The sequence below is a fragment of the Pteropus medius genome, unplaced genomic scaffold (assembly GCF_902729225.1).
Source record: "Pteropus medius unplaced genomic scaffold, Ma_sr-lr_union100, whole genome shotgun sequence".
NCBI classification, from domain to species: domain Eukaryota; kingdom Metazoa; phylum Chordata; class Mammalia; order Chiroptera; family Pteropodidae; genus Pteropus; species Pteropus medius.
In genome coordinates, this window is record NW_024340849.1 from 49,502,719 (window position 1) to 49,524,761 (window position 22,043).

Here is a 22,043-nt window from a genome sequence, read left to right on the forward strand (position 1 = left end):
GTCTATGCCCTCATCTCTTCTTGTGAGGACACTCATTTTACTGCATTAGGGCCCACCCTAATTGCCTCATTTTAAGTTAATTACCTCTTTAAAGACCCTAGCTCCTACCACAGTCACACTCTGAGGTGCTGGGGGTTAGGACTGAAAAATATGAATGGGAAAGGGGTCAGAATTTAACCCAAGATAGCCTCTCTTCACTAGGCTCCTTAGCTTTACAATGCCCATGAGCATGTCGCTCCAAGATATCCTCACAAATCATGACATGATGTTTATTTTAATTCAGTGTTTCTCAGTTATTTGGCCACAGAGCACTTTTCTTTCAAAACACCCATGAACCTTCCACTGCTAAACAGGGGACACCTAGGAAATGCTAAAATTCTATGTGAAGGAGGGAGTAGCATGGCTGATGTGCTACCCGTACAGAACCACTAGTCATCTGTGGATATTTAAATTCAAATTAATTAAAATTAAAGAAAACTAAAAATCAATCTCTCTGTTGTATCAGCTAGTAATAGTGGCTACGTTACTGGCAGGGCAGATACAGAACATTTTCATTACTGCAGAAAGTTCCACTGGAAGCCTCTGGCTTAGACCTTCATTTCCAGAAAATACTACCCTGAATTCTACTTTCTGTGCTTGTCTTTTAAATATATGTCCCATCTCAACTAAATTCTAAACCTCTGTGGGCAGGAGGTGAGCAAAGTTTCTTCCGGTTTCCAGCAGCGCGTTCAGTATTTAGACAGACACTCCCTATGGCTGTGTTTCCATGTTAAACACCCCGAGCTCTCTAGTCTTTGATCAGTGTTGCCTAAAACCTTCTCTAAGAATGAATGGGGTGGAGGCGGCATTCCCACATGCCCCCAGGGGCCAGGGCCCAGAAGTGCAGATACCTTGTTTTTTGCAGAGGATCAGCACGGCAACAGGGGACGGCAAACACTACTGTTACCCGCACTTCACCTGCGCAGTGGACACGGAGAATATCCGCAGGGTGTTCAATGACTGCCGCGATATCATCCAGAGGATGCACCTCAAACAGTACGAGCTCCTGTGAGGCGGCCCGGCCCCTGAGCGCGCCTTCTCTCCTCAATCAGCTGCCCCTTCTATTCCCGGACTGCCTGTCAGCCCCAAACCGTGGTACAAAGTAGTGAGTTCCCCAGTGTCATCTGGCTGCCCTCTGTGTCCTGCTCAGTGTCAGCTCCATGTGTGACCACCAAGCCTCTGGCTACCTCTGTTCCCCTCAGGTTTGGTAGGTAGCTTTTCTTTTCATTAAACATGACCTTCCACAGCCTCACCACCCCCACCAATTTGTGTCACTGCAAACCGTCCACTCTCACTTGGGTGACACTGCAGTGAAATCTCTCTGGGTGGGCACCCCTTTTATCCATTCATTCAGTAATTTACTGATTCATCAAGAACTTTACAGGTGGGGGAGAAACACACTTTTTCCCGCGCTATCAAGCATGATAGTAGAGGCACACGTGTAATGCGGTGAGCTACTGTGCTTTCCGGTTCTAGTTTTAAGAAGCTGTAGGGGACAAGTGGCCACCCGTTCTGAGTTGCACTGGCCCAAGACTTAGAGCAGGCCCAAGCCACAGAGTGGAGAGAAAACCTTTTTTCAATAATATTTAAAGTCGCTGCTAGCCTCAGGCATTTGAATTAGAGCTACTTTGAGCCTTTTACATTTTGGCAGAAAACCTACCACATTCATTACTGCAAAGTTTGTCCCGTTTAAAAATGATTCTCTAGACTTTCACTACACTTGGGCAATAGTCTCCTTTCATATATTCTTTTGTTGTTGTTTTATTGCTGGTTTATAATACTGTACAGACCACAAAATGTAATATTATTTTGTATAACCAACTACTAAAGAAAACTTCTTGCAGATCTTTGTGCCTTGCTTATGGCTATACCTGTAAAAGAAATGTGTTTTTACTGTGCTGAACAGCTAAATGTCAACATTATCTGCCGCTTCCTCTGAAAAAGGTAAGAAATGGTAATTAGAATTTAGAATATTTTATCAGGTTGGTACTTTTAAAAATACTCCTTGATTAAACATATATACACATATGATGCAAGTTAATCATCCACATCTTATAAACAATGTCATAGTAACATCACAACCTTCTTTCAGGGAACCAAGGATGTTTTTTCTCTCCAGACAATGTTTTTCGATTATTTTGCTATTTTAAAGACTTTTACAAGTTCCCTGAGGGGGAACAGGTCAACCATTCCCATTGTCAAAGCTTCTGAACCACCCACTTGACCACAGGTTCCACTGTCAACAAATAGGAAGAAAAAGACTAATGGGTGTCAATATTTGTGTCTGCCTAGGAGACTCAAAGGATGACATCTTCCTTTTGAAGAAGAAACAATAGTAAACCTTTATTTGAAATATAAAGTCAAATTATATAGCTATTTCTCAAGCTTGAAAGATCTGCAAATGCAGCCTCAGTATAAATAGCAAGAATCTATGTAGCAGGGACATTTCATATTCGATCTACAATCACAGCTTTGAGGGTAGTTTCCTTAGGCAAAAGATAATTAGTAAAGATATCTGAAGTTATATTTCAACAATAGAAATCCAGAGAAATGACAGCGTAGCATACATTATTTCACTAATTTCCTTTTAGGCTTTTAGTATTCATTGAGTATTTTAAAGTTTATAATATAATCAGCAGTTTATAATCCTTTATAAACTTATGCAATTTTAAATACTACTACTTTTCCAAGAAAGGATGACAACTCTACAGACGATCAATACAACAAACATGGTTTATCTCATTGTTACTGAATTACTGCTCCCCTCATCCTTAACTGTTTCATAAAACTCAGTTGAACGGAGACATATGAAATAGAATTTATTTTCAGTTTACATTGCATTTTCAAAAGAAAACATGAATAAAAACTGAAGATACACCCCCACAAACATACACAAAAAAATGAAGTTGTATATTGTTACATGTATTATTATTCGACAACTCCCCTATTACTAAACTTCCTATTTAAAAGTTTCATTGAAGAAAGAGCCAGACTCGTAGGAAAAATACAAAAAGAATACATTTTGTCTGGCTTAAAATTATCAAGGCATTTATTTTTAAATACCAAATGCCACTTCCAAGTCCATTTTTCAAGTTTCTTTCTTCACAGGCATTAAATTCAGATTTAATAACTTGATCTGCTGGAGAGAAAATTACACTTATCTAAAAATCTGATTCATTAATTCAGCACAGAAGTACAAAAGTCTGTATAAACAATATATTCCTGCTTGTAGCATCTGTACGTTTATTTTCAGTGTACAGCTTTATAATATATAGGAATTTGAGAATGATTTTGGAAAAGGACAAAAGCAAAGCCAGTGTTTGGTTTGTGTACACCCAATCTCGAGTGTGCTCCAGGGCTGCTGGCTCCATCCTGGGGAAGGACAGACTGTCTAGTGCATGCAAGTGATGACATTAATAGTGTTTATATATTGTACAGATACAATCTTTGATTAACATATATTTGATAAAATGAGAAAATAGACTTGTCGTAGAGTACATGTTCCATTTTTATAGCATGAGAACAGTTTAATCAACTATTTATTCTACAGTAGCTTGCATCAATGATTTAGAATTTCTATGATGTGCATAAAGACAGCCTACTTTGGTCCCATCTCACATGAGCATTGCCCAAAGTTCAGTTTCTTTGGCTTTGATATTTATTACTAAATGCAAAAATTCTCCTCTTCACATTGTCTTAAATTTTCTGAGCAGCTGCCAACCAAAAAGAAAAGGTGAGGCTAAAAGCCCAAAGTGAATGAACATGAGAACCACAAGGAACCCAGCTGCTCCACAGTATGTGATCAGAACCGTGTCCTCAAAGGGAAGGTAGCACTTGGCGAGAGCATGCTCTGTGGGTGTCATGCTGCCCTAGAAAGGAAATGAGAACGTAATGCTGCAGTGAGAGCCCCACATACAGCTCCAACACAACAATCTGACTTAAAAACAACAGAGGAGAGGCAGCCTTTTTGGCTCACTCAGGTGAGGCAGAGAAGTGGCTCTCCTCAACTGAGACTCAAGGAGGCACAGCCTTCAACCTACACAAGCAGTGGCAAGAGAAGGGAGTCAAGGGTTCCTCTAAATTATAGTGGGCATACCTGAGAGGTACTCAGAGAGACAGGGAGATTTAAAGCAATGGTTTTCGAGAAACAGGAGTACAAGGCTATTTTTTCATAGTAATATAAGCAATCTGTTACCTAGAAATACATGTGCCAAGAGTATCTCAATGGGCTTGTGTTTGGTAGACAATTTTGCTGTGTAGAATGACAGTGGGGAATGTTTGAATTTGAAAACATGAGGTTTTACCTGTCTTTTTATTAAGTAGAAGTACCAGACATAAAAGCATGAACTGGATGCTGAAACCCAAGGGCAAAAGAAAGGAGCTGACACACCAGGTGGTCACTAACTGAAACAATATCCTTAATCAGCTTGCAAGAGCTGTAGCATTTTTCTGTCAGAGCCCATGGGCACATTTGGAAAATAAGATGACTTGAATACAGCTAATGAAGAAATGATCCTGTTTCCTTAGAAAATTAAACACACAGAGCCTAAGAACAGAAGACACTGCTGTTCCTGGAGCATAAAGCACTCTGTAAGACCCTTCTCCCCTCTCTACCCTCAGAATAATGCCATGTTTATTTGTCTCCAGGAAGGTGTTTAGACAGGAGTCAGTGTACCAAAGTGTGCAGGTGGAGTGGGAGAAGTTTATTTACGGCTTTTGTATATTTTTACAGATTGCAGCAATTAAATAGTTGATTACTGTGTTGATTTAAATACTTATGAAAGCTTTGAGACAAAAATAAATGTTCACATTACCATGATGAAACTGGGGTTGTTTCTGTTCCTCCAACTGAAAGATGGCACGCTGACCTCAGGGATGCCTGTCCCGTGGAGCACCTCGCAGGCACTGTGCGTGTGGCCACTCAGGACCAGGCGCGGCCGGAGCCACCAGAGAAGCTGTGGTCCAGGGGGCAGCAATGGGCAGTTAGTACTTGGATGGAGCCCTGCTGGGGCCCACAACCAGAGTGTCATTGATTTCATTAAGTTAAATATGAAATCCCTACTTCATAGGACTGCTTTATTTTGTCCTTATAAGCCTTTGATTTGTTTAGAATCTATCAAAAGTAACTTCAGGCTCTTAGATCTATTCTTCTCATCCCAGATTTTATATTTTTAAATTTTTATAAGTACTTTATCAATTTATTTCATAAATAAGTTTATTATATGTATATTAGGTATTGTATAAATATATATTTAAGGAAGAACAGTTTAAGTCCTTAAAAATATAATTCTAAGTTTCATTAACATTCCCAAAAACACTCAAATTGGTAGAAAAACTTTGAATAAAGAATAGCTGAGAATATTATTACGCTTGATATTAGGAAATAGAAGCAGATTTACTGGGGGCAGGGGAGGAACAAAACGATGACCTGAAAACCTGAGATACTGCCAAAACCCTGCCCTCCGTCCCCTGTCTTTTGGTTAGCCTCCGGTACACTGCCAAACCTTTTGTGAGGCCTCCCGAGAAAGTGCGTCGTATCTCTCCTTAAAGGGGATTCCCCTTTCTTCTGGAGGTGCGGCATCTTCCCCAGAACAGTTAGCATCACTTCTCCGGTAAAGCGGAAAATGCTGTCCAGGATTTAGAGAGGAGTCAGGTGTGACTGCATGAGACCCTGGGTGGTTCTGCCAAATACACAGAGCTGCTTTCTCCCCACCTCACCTGCAGAAGGATGGGGGCTGACGCTGGCAGCAGCTGACCATCCCCACACCAGCTGGAGCGATGTGCCTGCTGATCAGAAATCAGTTAACCCGGCAAGCCCAGCATTCAGTGCATGGTAGGAAGGGAAGAGGGAGCTAAAGAAGTGACAGAAACACACAGAAACACAACTCACTGTGCCCTTAGAAAATACCAGAACAGAAGGCACCTGTGCCAACTGAAATGATCTCCTACCTCTCGGGAGCAATTCAGTTTGTGAGAAATTTTGATGAGCTCAGCTTCTGCTTCTGAGCAAATGTTGCAGCCGTCCCCTTCCAGGGCAACACTGTTGACCATCACAAAACTGAGGCAGATGGGAGCAAGCAGAGAGTCAGGGGGCTTTCCATGTATTATCTTCTCACGATATCGTTTCCATGAAATGAAAGCTAAGCATCCATAGTGTGAAGAAACACATCCAGAACAGCTTTAAATCTCAACTCAACTAATCTGTGTTTTGGGGCAGAAGTCAATATTAAGAAAACAAAGTAGCGTTATTGGGAGTGAAGTCCAAGACATAGTAAAAGGATTTTTACTGCTGAACTTGTGATAAATCCCAGATCACAGAAGCTCTGCAGTTAAACTACCACTAAATTCAGCATTGAACCATGTGTCCTTGGGCAAATTACTTGGTCTCTCTGTGCCTCATATGCAAAATGGGAATAGAAATAGGACACCACGCCATCAGTGCATTGTGAGGATTAATGAAATAATACAACAGAATAGGGCTTGCCAGTAGAAAGTACTCAGAAAATGTTAGATATTGTTATCACTACGTAAAGTAAACCATGGGCAACATTCGGCAACATCCATGCACCCAGCAAAGAAGGCAGTGTTGGGGGATGGGGGTGCTGGTTAGAGCTGACTAGTATGGATAATCCCAAAGTCAATTATGATTCTCCTTTGCAATCACTTTACCTTAATTATATTTTCTATAAAATCTCATTATATACACTTTTATTTCCTATACACATGAAGAAGGTATGAGTCATAAAGATTGTTTGAAATTTAAAGAATTTTAGAGATGAGTTGCTGACTAATCAAATGATCCGAAATATGATCAGTGTGTTTAAAATTTCCTAAACTCTATGACAAGGGAGAAAAAAATCAAACTGTGCCAAGTCTCCATTATAACTCAGGAAAAGAAGTTAGTCTGGCAGCTACAGGCAAAAAGAGGAAAGGAGCAAGCATTTGTGGAGAAGCCACTGAACCCTGGTCTCTGGGGAGCTTCACACAGGTCATCTCATTTGACAGGCTAGTGAGCTGATCCAGCCAAAGCCAACAGAGTACTGGACACCAGGGAAAGGATATGATCAAAATAGGAAAAAACTTCCTCTACCACCTTTTCTCTCTCCACTAGGTCTGCAACTAGAATAATGTGTACAGTCTGGTACACTGTGCTGCAAACACACACACACACACACACACACACACACACACCCAGAAAGGGTCCAGAGTCGTGCACAAAAATGGTCATGCAGAGGGGAAGCTCGTGCTGATGGTCAGACTATAGGGTTAGGAAGCTTTGATCTAAAAATTAAGGCTGATGATAAGGAATATAGTCAATAATACCATCATAATTATGTATAGGGCCAGGTGAATCCTTGACTAATTGGAAAGATCACTTCATAAATTATATAAATTTCTAACCACTAATATAAAATAATATTGAATGTCAACTGTATTTGAAAAAAAAAAAAAAGAATGAAAAATAGAGAAAAGTTGAGCTGTAGATGCCCAATTCAGAGGGTCTAATACTCTATGCACATACATTCTAGACAGTTATGATAGGAAGGAAAGAAATAATCCAACAAACTATACCACATTTCATCAATTCTAAAATGATCTCAGCTTTAAAATGAATTAATATTTCATCTATCACTATGGAAATAAAAGCTCTGCCAACCGAATTATGGTAAATATATATATATATATTAAATAAAAAACCAAGGCTGATGGGAATGGGTAGGCGCAGAGCTATAGAGCACAGTGAACACACTTGCCACCAAATCCTAGGATACTATAACCACAGGAACAACCTTTATAAAGGGAAATAAGTAAATTTTAAGCAAATAAAAAATACTCCTTTACAAAGTGGGCTGATGAAATTTATACCACCCAGAGACAGTATCGACAGAAAGAATAAAATTCTCTTGGTGGCTAGGTAAAGTAATAAACTAACCGATTCACTATAGGTTGTTAGGGAAAACCAAGACAGTTACTCCCAGGGGGACCATAAACAAGGCCAGCCTGAGGCACCTTCGTCAGAGACTGAAAACCAGGCCAGACAAAGCATGGGTCTGACCCAGTATAGCAATCACTTCTGAAAAATTAAGTTTCCAAGGACTAAAGGTCTTCGTGAGAATCCGCAAATAATACTCACTTAATTCCTTTCCATGAAAACAGCCTCTCACGGTTGAAAACTTCCTCAAATCGTTTTATTCTGTATGTGCTCATCCTACATTCAATTGCAAAAAGAAACATTTTTCAGGCCATTTTAAAACTTCTTATGAGTTATCATGAACACAAAAAATAACTTTCAGGATTTGAGTGCCAGACTAGCATTGTTAACTGAGAGCTCCAGCTGGCCCAAGACTAAGTAGGTGCCACTCTCAGCTCCCCTACTGACTAACGGTAAGGCCTGGCAAGGGACTTTGTCCCCAGGGCCTCAGTTTCCTCTCTGGTACAATGGGTAAAATAAGAGGAACATGATAAAGATGAAAAGAGTTAATATATGGAAGTAAAGTGCTTAAAACAGGTTGACACATATAAGCACTATATAAACATCAGCTATTAAAGTCTAAATCATCTTGTTTCCTGATTCCCAAAGAAAATAACTGGCCATTAAAGGTAAGTTTCCAGTTAGAATCATCCAAGGGCACACACAGATCGTTCGTTTCACAGAGATTTGTTGAGGGTGACGACACACCAAGACAAAACTCTGCCTTCACGAAGTTTACATTCCAGAGCTTACATCTTACAAGGAATACAAATTCCCTCTACACAGCCCAAATAAGGCTTTCATCGAAACTGTAGCAGGTTCAAAATTATAGTTAGCAAGAGCTACCATGTTGCAAGGCTTTAGTGAACTACTTACTGATAGTGGAAGCCAATGTCATGGTTGCCAGCAACTACCTTCAGCTGCACATGACGTGGGTGTCTGAACATTTTGTGAAACCGCTCCACATCATCCGCCCAGGCCTATGGAATAAAAGAGTCACTGCTGAGATCCAGAGAACCTTCTCTTCCTTGTGGCTAAAAAACCACAACCCCTATTCTGATGGTGAGAATTCCCTGTCCAAATCAGATGTTCATGAAGCTAATGTACCAATCAGAATTTCTAATTCTACGTCAAACTTCTCATCCAAAATGAATATTTTAATTATTTGATGCCAAATTTTAATTAAATGGTATCCCCCATCTTAAAACATTAACTGGAAATCCCCAAAATATTTGGTTGATACACCCATTATTTCAAGATCCCTTGAAGATGAAACATGGACCCCAGCTTAAGAATCACATCAGATCTGAACATTTTATAAGAGACTCTTAGGAAATGTCGAGTAAATTTACGTGTCTCAAGACAAGGATGAGCAAATCCTTCAGCATGAGCATTTCCCTGTGGCCACAACTGTGGGGGTGAGACTTGATGAGAAGTGGGGGAAAGAAAGATACCATCCAACAAATATTTCAAGAATATTCCGACATTTGCTTTAACTATCAAAGCTTGAGAATTCTGTGTACATGGTTCTTACTTTTATTAAGCTTAAAAACATCAATTGGACACTCTAGGGTAGACAATACCTAGTTGAATAGTAATCAACTTTATCCTAAAAGTTTTAAATATGGCCCAACCTAGGGAAATATGTTGTGTAGAGAGTCCCTCAACACATTTACAAAGATTTCACTTTAACAAAGAATATTTAAAGTTAGAATAATATAAAATTAAAATAACATAAAATTAGAAAAACATAGAAACATAAAAATGTTGCCCTTAATTTGGAAAAACAGCATATACATCCAATATCATTTTATAAATAGTTGCCTTTTACATATAACATTTCCATTATCATATTTAATTTTGAACTAGATAAAACAAACATTACAACCCTACAAACCATGAGTTTCTATCATATCTGCACCAAAACTTTCTTTGTACAGCTTTTGGATTGTCCTGTGAAATGCCAATGTATTTTTACTATCTTCTAAAAACTATCAGTGACTAAACATTTTTAACCAAGCAGCAAGAAGAGCTTTTTTTTTTTTCTCTCTCTCATTAATTCTAGGAATGTAAAAGCAAAGCATTCTGACAGCTAAGGTGAGAACAGAATTTCTTTTTGGTCTGTAGAAAGGCTCCTACTTCAATACCCAGGCAGAGGTCTCAGGGACCTCTGAAGACAAAGGAACCTCATGCTAAGCCCCCATGGCTCCTTATGCACCTCTCTCTCAGAAGAAGAAAATCAGAGGACAGTAACAAATAACTTTTATAGCATGGTTCTTATGGTTTAATAGTTAAATAAGAGTGTAAAGTCAAATTACATTTCCATGTGTATTCTGTAATTTTGGAGACAACTGAAATAGCATCCATCTTGCCAATATTGCCCTTTCTCAAGAGGTTCATGGTAATGTGCATTCCAACAAAGTGACAGCTGGCTAATCTATATATTTCCTACACAGACAAATATAAGATTAGTCAACCTAACTCAAGATTGTCATTAGACACAGATCCTAATAACCTTCAAGACAGACTATACATTTTTAATACTGGTATTAAGCAAAACTTCCAACCCTAGCTGATATTGCTTCATGGATCCTCTGGGCTGCCGTGAAGGACCCTGAAAGTGGGATTAGGGTGCCAGGATTGCAGGGTCCTACCTGGGAGGAGCTCCACTTCCCTTCATCAAAGATGTCCCCCAGAATGAAGACAACTTCTGGCTGCAACAACCACAGAGCCGTCTGGAAGGCTCTCTCCATTTGCCATTCCCTATAGAGACCAACAGGAAAAAGGCATTGGTCTGTTTCTTGGTTGGAGACTACATCTGTCTAAGGGGTCATTTAAAAAGTGAACTAAATGGTCCCATTCTCTTTCTTCCATGGCCCCATCATCGCATTCTCATCCACAGCTTAGAGGAGGCAGACAGTCAATATCTAATTAAATGTGGGCCACAAAGTCGCCAAAGGAGAGTCAGGCTGCTGTTCTCACATATATCAAAGGGTGGCTTGCCCTGTGTGGTACCCACAGATCAGTCTCTATACTGTACCCAAAAGCCATCACTCAGTCATGAAAGCCCCAGGGATCTGAAAGCTTTATGCTGCTTCTAAAACTGCCCAATGTGGAGTGATTTGGCAGCACTCTGAGGAAATGACAGCCATCTGGCTTAACTTTCACTTCTTCTTGAAGGGACCTCAACTTCTTTCCTGCTTTCAGACTTGGGAAGAGACCAGTGGAGAAACACACTAGCCAATATCAAAACTAAATCCTGTAGACTTCAGGCACACAAGTAATCAATCTGTAGGTGAGACGAGCAAATGAAAAGAGCCTGGGACCTGAAACCTGACGGGCAATGGCTTAACATCCCAGCTCCACTCATGAACCAGTTGTGCTGCCTTGAAAATGTTGGCTACTTTCTCTGATTCCTAGTTTCCTAGTTTCTTCGTTGGTAAATGAAGACAATAAAAACCTACTTCCACAGGATAGTTATGGGACTGAATGAGATAGCATTTGTAAAATTCTGGCACATAGCTGGTATTCAAAAATGTTAGTGCTTTCTCAACCCTCCCTCTCTTCTCCCTAACCAACTCTGATCTGTGTCATTTTCTTAAGGACTCCAATTTTTCCCTCCTTTTTAAGGTATGTTTCTGGCTGCTTCTCCCCTGCAAATGGGGAATGTTCCGCCCTGGGGCACATTAATAGGGGACAGTAACTTCTGGTCAGAGGAGACTTTTTAGGCCCCATATAAACCACTACATGGTACATTTCACTCAAGATACCTCTTCAAATGTAATTCTCCATTTTTCTCGACTTATGTCATTCGCCTTGGAGAAGAAAGCATCTGGAAACAGTAGCAACAAAAGGGCAGGGAAGGCTACTCAAGGGTCATAAATAAAGCGTGATCTATGAGACCGAAACAAAGCCCAAGGAGCTCAGTCTCATTCTGGTCTTCTCTATATCGAGCCTCTTTTGGTTTAAAACTCTGAGTAAAAAAGTACAGCAGCCCCTCCATATGCCCTTGTTTCATCTTATCTTTTTAACCCACCCCTGGGACATCACACATCTACCCTCGCCACCCAACGTAGGGTTCATCTATATCCAAAACACTCTGAGGACACTCCCTCGCACAAGACTAGAGACCTGTTCAGAGAGGCACAGACAAAGCCCTGGTAAGGAAAAGGGGTCAGGGTACAGGGTCACCAGGGTACAGGGTCACCGGCTTTCAACCAGCTGGTGGTTGAAAGCACTCATCAATGGCCTTTTGGTGGACATTAGTCACAGTAGCCAAATGATGGAAGCAACACAGGAGTCTATTGACAGACGAATGGGTAAACAAAATGTAGTGTAAACATACAATAGATATTCAGCCTTAAAAAAAGGAAAAATAATTTTGACACATGCTGCAACATGGATGAACCTTGAGGACATTATGCTAAGTAAAATAAGCTAGTACCAAAAGGACGATTATAATTACACTTACATAAAAATGTTTAAGATGGTAACATTTATGTTATGTGTATTTCACCACAATTACATCTTTTAAAAAGCCTCCTGATGGGAAAACAGACAATGCTGGGTAGGTCTAAGGTGGAGGAACAGTACCTGATCCTCTCCCCAGGGGGACAACAAAATTCTGTTCTGCTCCTCCTGCTGCCCAGAGTGGGCAAAAACCAGTGAGCTCAAAATTACACACCAGTGACTATGAGAGGAGACCACCAACCCAGCTCTGTGTCCTTCCCACCCAGGGAAAAGAGAAAACTACCTTTGCAGCCCACGGCCATGTGCTGGGCGTTGCTGTGGGCATTTTCTTCATATAGCCTGTGGAGTTTCTCTTATTAACCCAGTTACAAACGACGGGGCAGAGACAGGCTTGGAGGGCCCTAGTGACTTGTCCAAAGTCACAAGACTCAAATCCAGACCTGCCTTCCAATTTCTGGGTCTTTGTACATAACAGATACTCTGTAAATAGTAAATTAAAGGAAAAGTCAAATATCTTATATGTCCTTCTTTGAAAGAAAAATATAAATTAATGAGTACTCTGAAGCCATTAACCCTGACCTATGGGGAGAGGACTATGTCTTTTTTCCTACAGAATTTCAGAATGATTCCTGGTTTTTAGTTCCTACCTTCGTAATTTGTCTAGCCAGTGGCCTCTTACTTCCCCGAGCAGGTGGGTATCAGCCAAAAACATGGCTTTCAGCACAGGTTCAAGAGTCTCTCGTTTACCGTCATAGGCTCGAATTTTTACCTCAGGCCAATTACACCGAAAGATCACTAAGTAATAAATTAAAAATTCACAAAATAGAAGCACGGCAAAGACAACAGCTATGATTTTCAACAGCAAAAAACTCTTCAACAGATGAAAATTCTGCCTTCCAAACCAGAGTTTGATAGTAGCCATTTCTCCTGCCCTGGAGTTGCCAGCAACCAAGAGTCAGATCCATCAAGAATTCACCATGAGAAAACTGTAGAATCCTGAGTAAGGTGCAGAAGGTGTCCAGGTGAGGTCTTAGCCATGTACCTATGGAGAAAAGGGAAAGGATTGGATTACGTTTCGTAATGCTACTATCACGTTCCCAAATGAACAAACTGTCCCGTAAACTTACAATAATAATAAGTCTGATTACTAATAAGGATAATAACTGGTTGGCTAGGACGTCTCTTCACTTCCATAGACCAGAATAATGCTATCAGTATACCTTCCTACTAAGATGATAAAATTTTATTACTGCTTTGGAAATCATTAAACAAAAATCTATCAGAAGGATGTTTAAGGTAATAAACATAATAGGGAAAGTCAACAAATGTTATTTAAGTGTAATTTGATCCAAAAAGGATTTACTATCACCCCTCCAGGGCCTTAAAAATCAATAGGTGATAAGCTTCCTGTGATGTTGGTGAATTCATTACTTTTCTACACTCTTTTCCACAAAGGAGTAAATATTCATGCACAATGTACTTCAGATATCCAAATAATGTATTTCACTCTGGGCTCAGAGGACAGGGTCTGACGGAGCCCTATCTATGAATACTGCACTCAGATTATATATTTTTTTCACAGTATGGACTTTTCGCCTGCAAATTAGCTTTAAAACTCTGGATGGCCTTCTGTAATAAGACATTTATGTGCAGTGGTTTCTCTATGGGAACCTTTAAAATGTTTATGGATTCATCCGAGATATATATAAACTTTGCATCCTATAAAGAAAACGTCTATTTTTGACACATCTGAAGAGAAAGGTTGATAAAAGGACAGGCTATAAGAGGTGGCATTTTATTTAAGGTTCCTCAACTAATGCTCAAGGTGAAAATCTTAAAATGGATGGTGACCTGAAGGTTATGGAACACTCAGCTATGGAAGTGGTTCCAGAAGTCTTACAGGGGATAGTGGCTATGCGACACTGACCAGAGATCCTAGCTCAGCCAATAAATAAAGAAAATCTTTTTCTGGAAAGATGATTTTCTAAGCTGAATCTAGAAATCTCCCTATGGTTGATAGGCATCTAAAATAATTTCTGTGAAATTCAGTTTTCATCCCCGTTCACATCTGCAGATAAGCCCCAGTCCCTATAAAAGTCCCTAGCTTATTTCACATTGGTGTTCTATAATAAGCAACCACTATATTTGGAAAATTTTAAAGACTTACCTAAAAACAAGTAAACAGGGGCAAACATGTATTTTGAGCCATTATCAAAAATGGAAAACCCCAGAACTGAAAATACTTTCAGAAATTGATAAAATAAGGAAATATCTTCATGATTATTCAAATGGGGCACTGACAGTTGTTCTGTACTAGGAAGGACTCACTCCATTTGTGGCTTTTCAAAACAGATGAAATGACAGGATAGGAGTGAAATAAAGAGCTCTGTATCTCAAGTCTTCAACATTCTTCTGTCTGCACTCAAAATATTTTTTATTATTTTTATTAAGTATTGTACTTGATTAAAGAGAGAACAGCACATAGGTGCTAGATTTTAAATATGTCCTTTTGGAGAGATCAGAGGAAATCATGCACGTAATCTACGATCAACTGTCTTACCGGAATTCTACGCAGAAAATCCACAACATCTTTATCAACTGAGTCCAGACCACCGGTGATCACACACCATAGCTTGTCCTACTTAGAGCTTCCTTGCCATCTCTGTTTTCTCTAAGGTTGAACCACACATGCCACATAACTAGAGTGACCATATACTTTATCTTCCAACTGGGGACACCTTTGAGAGTGAAATGTGTACTAATCATAATAAAAACAGGACCACGGCATAACCCAGGGCTGTTACAGGCAGTTCAGGATGTGTAGTCACCCTGTGGATAATTTCGCCCTATAAAGCTAGTGCCTAATCTGATGCAGATGAAGAGAAAGTAACAACTCTTTTTTGCTGTCATCCATCTGTCTGCAATCAAACGTTAGAATGATTGGACCAATGTTGTTAGTAACCATTCACCAATGTGACTAAGGGCATGGATTCTCTATTTGGCTGATATTCATAAAAGACAGAAAAGAGAAACTCTAAGGAATAATGAATATAATCCTTAATACCATCTAATTTCCTTTGTTTTGGTTCAATCAAATATATGAAAAGCAACCATTTGATCTTACTATCTCGTTTCTTTCGAAGAGCCTAGAATCTCCTAGATCTTAGAAGCTAAAGCCAAAACAGCAGTTAAAACTTCCTAAAACTTTAATGTTTTTTCAGACCACAGAGGATAAGCCGACAGGGACAGGACCCCAATCTTCCTGGATTCAGTTTAGAATTCTTCCAGTATGCAAATCTTTGCTCTTTACAGGCTCTAAGTTTCCCAAGATGACAACTTTATAACTGCTCTTCTACACCCACTTCTGAGACAACAGAGTTTTGGTAGTAAAGCTAAGATCTTAGAACACAGCAAGGAAAAATGAGTGGCATAGAACAAGTAAGGCGATGCTGCCCTCACAAGTGAGGCCACAGTGAGGCCAGATAGGAAACAAAACTGCAGTCCTCCAGCTTCCCTGGACCAAAATGAACGGGACAGATGACACCAAGAGAGAAGCCATGGGTTTGCACTCACAGGCAACACAGCTCTCCCTAACCTGACTCTCAAGTAAGTTTGATCCTACTGAGCCCACCCAGCTGGGCCCTGTGCCTCTAGGCTGACTGCTTCAGAGGATGACTAACTGGTCAGCTTTGATAAGGAGGGCCTTGCACGAAGAAACTAAAGGTTAGGAGAGCCCTGGCCCTTCCCTCAAACTTCTATGTTCTTTTTTCCCACAGAGAAATAAAAAAATATCCTACACAGGGCCATTCATTAGGAGACTTAGAATGCCGCAGTTCTGCTCTGAGACCTTGGGCAAGCCACGGGCCCTTTCTGAGCCTCATGATAGGGATCACAATACCTACCTCCGCTGATGTTATGCTGATTGATAGAAATGATGTTCATGAAAGTGTTTTTAAAAAGTAAATTTTTCTCTGAGGCAGGTATGTCAGGATTAGATTACAGAGTAAAATTTAAAATCTGAAGAATGCCAACAGGCTCAATGCAACAGTACTCAATTCAAATAGCTATAATCAGGTTAGAGAGAACAAAGGCCAATAATTGGAGAGAATCTAGAAGCTATGGCCATCAGGGTCTGAACCTGTTTACTTATTTATTGAGTTGCACTGTCTAATGCTTCACATCTGAAGTCCCTCTCTAAAAGTAAACCTTAAATTTTATCTCAAGCATAATAAGCAGCCCAACAATTTAAAATCTCCACAGCCACACAGCCTGAATAAACACTACCATCCCTTCCATGTATAAGCTCTCACAGGCTAACGGGAGAGAAAATGTGTTCTTTCCTAGACTAAATGAAAAGAGGGTCTGGTCCTTCATCAGATCAATAAATAATGTGGAAAAAAATGTGTTTATTCATCTTGTACCACTAGACTATAAAATTAGGAAATGAGAGATTTGAATAAAGACTATATTTTGTGTTTTGCTTTCTTGTAAGTGATAATTCCGTCCATATTAAAAGCTTTCCTTTGCAGGTTTGGGTTCAAAAAGCAAAATTACGAAAATGCTATTGCTTTCACTCTCCAAGTTCAATTTGTCAGTTTTAGTAAATTCATCAAATGATAATCCAACAGGAAAACTATACAGGCCTCCTAAACACAGTTCAGCCTGGCCTAGGAACAAAAGGCAGATGCATGCCTCTCAGGACCTCTCCTTGTCTGTAAGGGAGCTATGCTCAATATTAAAGGTTCTGAAAGGCCTTGGTAAGAACTAAAGTGCTGAAACAGCTTAGTAACACCTGCTATACCAGAGCTTTTCAGGAAGCTAAAATTGACCCATCACTGGTTTATGAACTCAATTTGATGATTTGTGACCAGAATTTTAAAAAACAGAATAGAAAATACCAGCCTATACTGCACATAGTAAAGGCAAGGCATAGCAAAGTTTCTTTCATGAAACTTTTGTTTCCATTTTTATATAGATGTATCCATGTGTGCTGGTTATGTGTACTGCACTAGGCTGTAAACTCTCTAAAACAGAGATGTTGCCTTGTTTATTTTCATATCCCACCTCCTCTTATGGCCCAGCACGGTGCCTACAAACAGTAGGTGCTCAATAAATGTCTATGGCATTAAGTGGCTTACATTTAGTCTTATTTCCCCAAACATTTTAGAATTACAAACATACATATTATCGCTCTTTTGGTCCATGATCTGCCTTTAAATGCTTAACAGTCTCCAGTCATAGAAACAGGAGGAAACTATATAGACATTGTTCCTGTTCCTTTTGATCAAAGGGTGAGGCAGAATTTTAAAGACTGGCAAATAGGTACATGGAAAAGTCTCAGCAGGCCTTGTGAGGAACTCTACAAATGAAACACTCAAGTAGCTCTCTGGTGAACAGGGAAGTAATGACAATCTTCTCTGAGCCTCTTTGGAGAAAACAGCTTTCTTCTAAAAGGGAAGTACACAGAAATGCTTGGTAGCTCCTAGGTCCTCCTCTAGGCCCCAGGCTATGTAATCCAGGCAGCCTAAAAAGTGTGTGATCTCAGGAAATTTACTTACAAAAGAGCAGGGAGAAGGTGGAGACAGGATGGTTATGAACAAAACAAAATAGAAAATAACAAGCATTGGCAAAGACTTGGAGAAACTGGAACTCTTATGCATTGCTGGTGGGAACGTAAAATGGTGCAGCCACTGGAGAAAACAGTATGGTGGTTCCTCAAAAAATTAAAAATAGAATTACTATATGATCCAGCAATTTCACTTCTAGATTATACTCAAAAGAATTGAAAGCAGGGACTCAGGTATTAGTATACCCATGTTCATTAGCAGCATTATTCACAATAGCCAAAAGGTGGTGTAGTGACCTCACCTTTAGAAACAATAGGTTAAGGAGAAGACATGGTACGTGCTAACCGCCATGTCTCACTTCTAGTTAGTTATCTGCTAAAAATTTATTAACTAGAGGCATTTACTGGCCAGATTACTGCCTATAGGTACAAAATATTTTAACAATGATGCATTCTGCTTCTGTACCCCTGCTTGCTTACCCACCTCTTAGTTATCAGTTAATGAATGGAGGAGATATAGTCTTTTGTGTAAAAATTAAGGATGTGGGGGATGGAATCGAGGGCTTAAAACCTTTGTGCCCCTGCGCCTCGGGGCTGCTCCTTGGCAAGGACAGCCGCCGGCTAATAAACTGTCTCTTGGATTAGAGCACTCGAGTTGGGCCTGGTTATTTCGGTCACAACAGTGGGAACAAAACAAATGTCCATCAATGGATGAATGAATAAACAAGATGTAGTATATATCTATCTACATGCAATGGAATATTATTCAGCTCTTTAGAAAGGAAAAAAATTTTGACACATATTACAAAATGGATGAACCTTGAGGACATTATGCTAAATGAAATTAGACAGTCACAAAAAGACAAATATTATGATTCCATTTATATGAGGTACCTAAAGTAGTCAAATTCATAGAAACAGAAAGTGGAATGGTAGTTGCCAGGGGCTGGGGGAGGGAAAATGGGGAATTATTATTTCATGGATATATAATTTCATGTTTGTAAGATGGAAAAATTCTAGAGATTAATTAGACAACTATGTGAATATACTCAACACTACTAAACTATACACTTAAAAGTGGGTAAGGTAGTTCAAGAGAATGAGGACAAGCCCCAGACTGGGAGAAAAATATTTACAAAAGACACATCTAATAAAGGACTGTTATCCAACACATACAAAGAAATATTGAAACGCAATAAGAAAACGACCAACCTGATTTAAAAATAGATAAACATAAGAAAACAAATCTTAAGCGTTATCACCACACACAAAAAAAAGGTAACTATGTGAGATGATGGACATGTTAATTAACTTGACTGTGGTAATAATCGCACATACACATATTTCAAATCATCACATTGTACATTTTAAATATGTACAGTTTTATTTGTCAATTGTACCTCAATATAGCTGGGTAAAAAATAAAACTTAAGAATGAAAAATAAATTTAAAATGGAACAAAGACCGTAACAGACATCTCACTGAAGAATACTGGCAAAAAAGCATATGTAAAAATGTTCCACATCGTATGTCACCAGGGAAATACAAATTAAAATAAGATGTCACTACACACCTGTTAGAATGGCCAAAATCCAGAACAGTGACATCAAATGCTTGACGAGGCTGTGGAGCAACAGGAGCTCTCACTTATTGTTGGTAAGAATGCAGTGGTACGTTCACTTTGGAAGAAAGTTTGGCAATTTCTTATAAAACTAAACATATTCTTACCCTATGATCCAGTAACTGTGATGCTTGGTATTTACCAAAATGAGTTTAAAACTTATGTCCTCACAAAAACCTGCCCATAGATATTTGTAGCAGTTTTATTTAGAATTGCCAAAACTTGGAAGCAACTAAGATGTCCTTCAGTAGATGAATGGATAAACTATGTAACATCCAAACAATGAAATATGATTCAGTGCTAAAAAGAATGAACTATCAAGCCATGAAAAAACATTGAAAGACCTTAAATGTACATTAGTGAGTGAAAGATACCAAACTGAAAAGGCTACATACCATATGATTCCTTCTATATGACATTCTGGAAAAGGCAAAACTATGGAGACAGTAAAATGCAGTTGCCAGGGATTGGGGTGGAATAGTAGGGAGGCATGAACAGGTGAAACACAGAGGATTTTAGGGCAATACTCTGAATTATACTATTAATAGTGGATCTGTGTCATTATACGTTGTTTAAAAAAAAAAAAAAAACATAGAATGTACACCAAGAGTAGACGTAATGTAAACTATGGACTCTGGGTGATTATGATGTATCAAGGTAGATTCGCCAACTGTAACAAATGTATCACTCTGGTAGAGGATGTTGATAATGGGGGAGGTTGTACTATGTGGAGGCAGGGGTATACAGGAACTCAACTTTCTGCTCAATTTTACTGTGAACCTAAAACTGCTCTAAAAGAATAGTCATTAAAAATTGGCAAAATGGTAAATTTTATGTGTATTTTACCATAATTAACATTTTTTCATTTAAAATAATGAAATTCTAATATATGCTATAGCACAGATAACCTTGAGGACAGTATGCTAACTGAAATAAGCCAGTTGCAGGACGACAAATACTATATGATTCCAATTATAAAAGGAACACCTAAAGTAGTGTAAAATGGTGGGTACCAGGGGCTGAGGGAGGGTTGGTGGGAGTTATTATTTAATGGATGTGGCGTTTCAATTTGGAAAGGTGAAAAAGTTATGGAAATGGATCCTGTGGTGGTTGCAGAACAATGCAAATGTACTTAATGCCACTGAACTGCACACTTAAAAATGGTTAAAATACTAAATTTTATGTTATGTAGGTTTTGCCACAAATTTTTTTAAAACAGAAAACACACACAGAACCCAACAAGCTAACAATATCCTGTAACAAAGGCTTCATTTCAGGACTAAATCTACTACTTTTATATATTTAAAATAAGTCTTAGGAGCCTGGGTTTAGGGGAGTATCACTAAGTCACCTTCTCACCTTTTAAAGAATGCAACTGGTAGATGAGACTGTATGCAGTATGAAGGCTCTAAATTGGCTTGTGCTCCCCCAAATCAGAGCACCTTTACCTGAAATAAACAGAAAATGAGAGTTTTGTTGCTGAATAACCTTTCATTCAGTTAACTATTACTAAAATGGAAAATGCTCCACTTCTTGCAGGGCACATGGCTGCTGCCCTGTGAGACACAGAAAAGGAACTTAACGAACATTAAAAGTAAAAAAAAAAAAAAATGCTGGGAACCACGCAGCTAAAGGAAAATGACTGACATTATGTTATTGTTCAAGAATAGGTTTTTTAAATTATAGTATATTTATATATAAGACATGTATACTAAATTGTCCTATATTGCCCAACAGATAAGAATAGTAGCTGCAGTCCACAACAGGGAGCAAAATATTTTCTCCATTGGCTTTTAACTTCAAAGTTATCATTAAATATCTAAATTCCCACTCCCAAAGAGCATTAAAAAATATTTACTATGCACTGACCTGTAATTTTTTATTACTTGCTCATTACCTTAAATATATTATTACCACAACGTCGTCAATGGCTATTTGCATGTTAAATTTTCCATCTTAAATAGTATTTTAAGATAAGAGATTTTTTTAAATCTACATCAGTAAACTAGTAAGTGGAAGCCCCTAAGACTTAATACATGGGCCTTGAGTAATAGTGATTTTCCAGCAAATAAATAACTAATCTCTATAACCTGTTTTTTCAATAGGTTAATTTGCAATCCTAAAAGGGCAAGGAGGTTCCAGTTTGCAGTGACATGAAAGAGCAATTCACCTAGAAGCGTAAGTATTATAACATGGTCACAAGAACTCACGTAAAATCCTGCTTGCACTGAGCGCTCAGCAGGACACAAGGTAGATCCGGAAGCAAAGCAAGCCCAGCGAGCCAAACCCCATCATCTCATATGTCCTCCGACTCACCTGTCCTCCGAGTCCCACTGAGCTCCTCGCAGCTTCCTGCTTCCGCGGCTCGGCTGGGC

The 22,043-nt window shown here is 39.1% G+C and overlaps 2 protein-coding genes across 12 annotated transcripts in view; one reads left to right on the top strand and one right to left on the bottom strand.

The window, feature by feature from the left end:
* GNAL (G protein subunit alpha L) overlaps positions 1 to 4,858 on the top strand; it is a 154,699-nt gene extending 149,841 nt beyond the window's left edge. For all 3 annotated transcript variants that reach the window (XM_039846024.1, XM_039846035.1, XM_039846045.1), the window contains one exon: positions 905 to 4,858. In XM_039846024.1, the coding sequence (XP_039701958.1) occupies positions 905 to 1,051 (147 nt within the window). In that variant the 3' untranslated portion in view covers positions 1,052 to 4,858. The remainder of the gene's footprint in view (positions 1 to 904) is intronic.
* MPPE1 (metallophosphoesterase 1) lies at positions 2,356 to 22,043 on the bottom strand. 9 transcript variants are annotated; one of them, XM_039846096.1, is made up of 12 exons: positions 21,985 to 22,043; positions 21,028 to 21,116; positions 15,042 to 15,152; positions 13,129 to 13,523; positions 10,666 to 10,774; positions 8,888 to 8,991; positions 8,174 to 8,248; positions 5,989 to 6,097; positions 5,758 to 5,826; positions 5,544 to 5,666; positions 4,854 to 4,994; positions 2,356 to 3,908 (listed from the first exon to the last, which is right to left on the bottom strand). In XM_039846096.1, the coding sequence occupies exons 4-12, from the start codon at positions 13,401 to 13,403 to the stop codon at positions 3,726 to 3,728; spliced, it is 1,188 nt and encodes a 395-aa protein (XP_039702030.1). In that variant the 5' UTR covers positions 13,404 to 13,523; positions 15,042 to 15,152; positions 21,028 to 21,116; positions 21,985 to 22,043; the 3' UTR covers positions 2,356 to 3,725. The 9 variants fall into 9 exon arrangements, with proteins under 9 accessions (XP_039702030.1, XP_039702064.1, XP_039701992.1 ...); XM_039846130.1 differs by having other exon boundaries at positions 5,758 to 5,823; positions 15,042 to 15,219; XM_039846058.1 differs by having other exon boundaries at positions 15,042 to 15,219.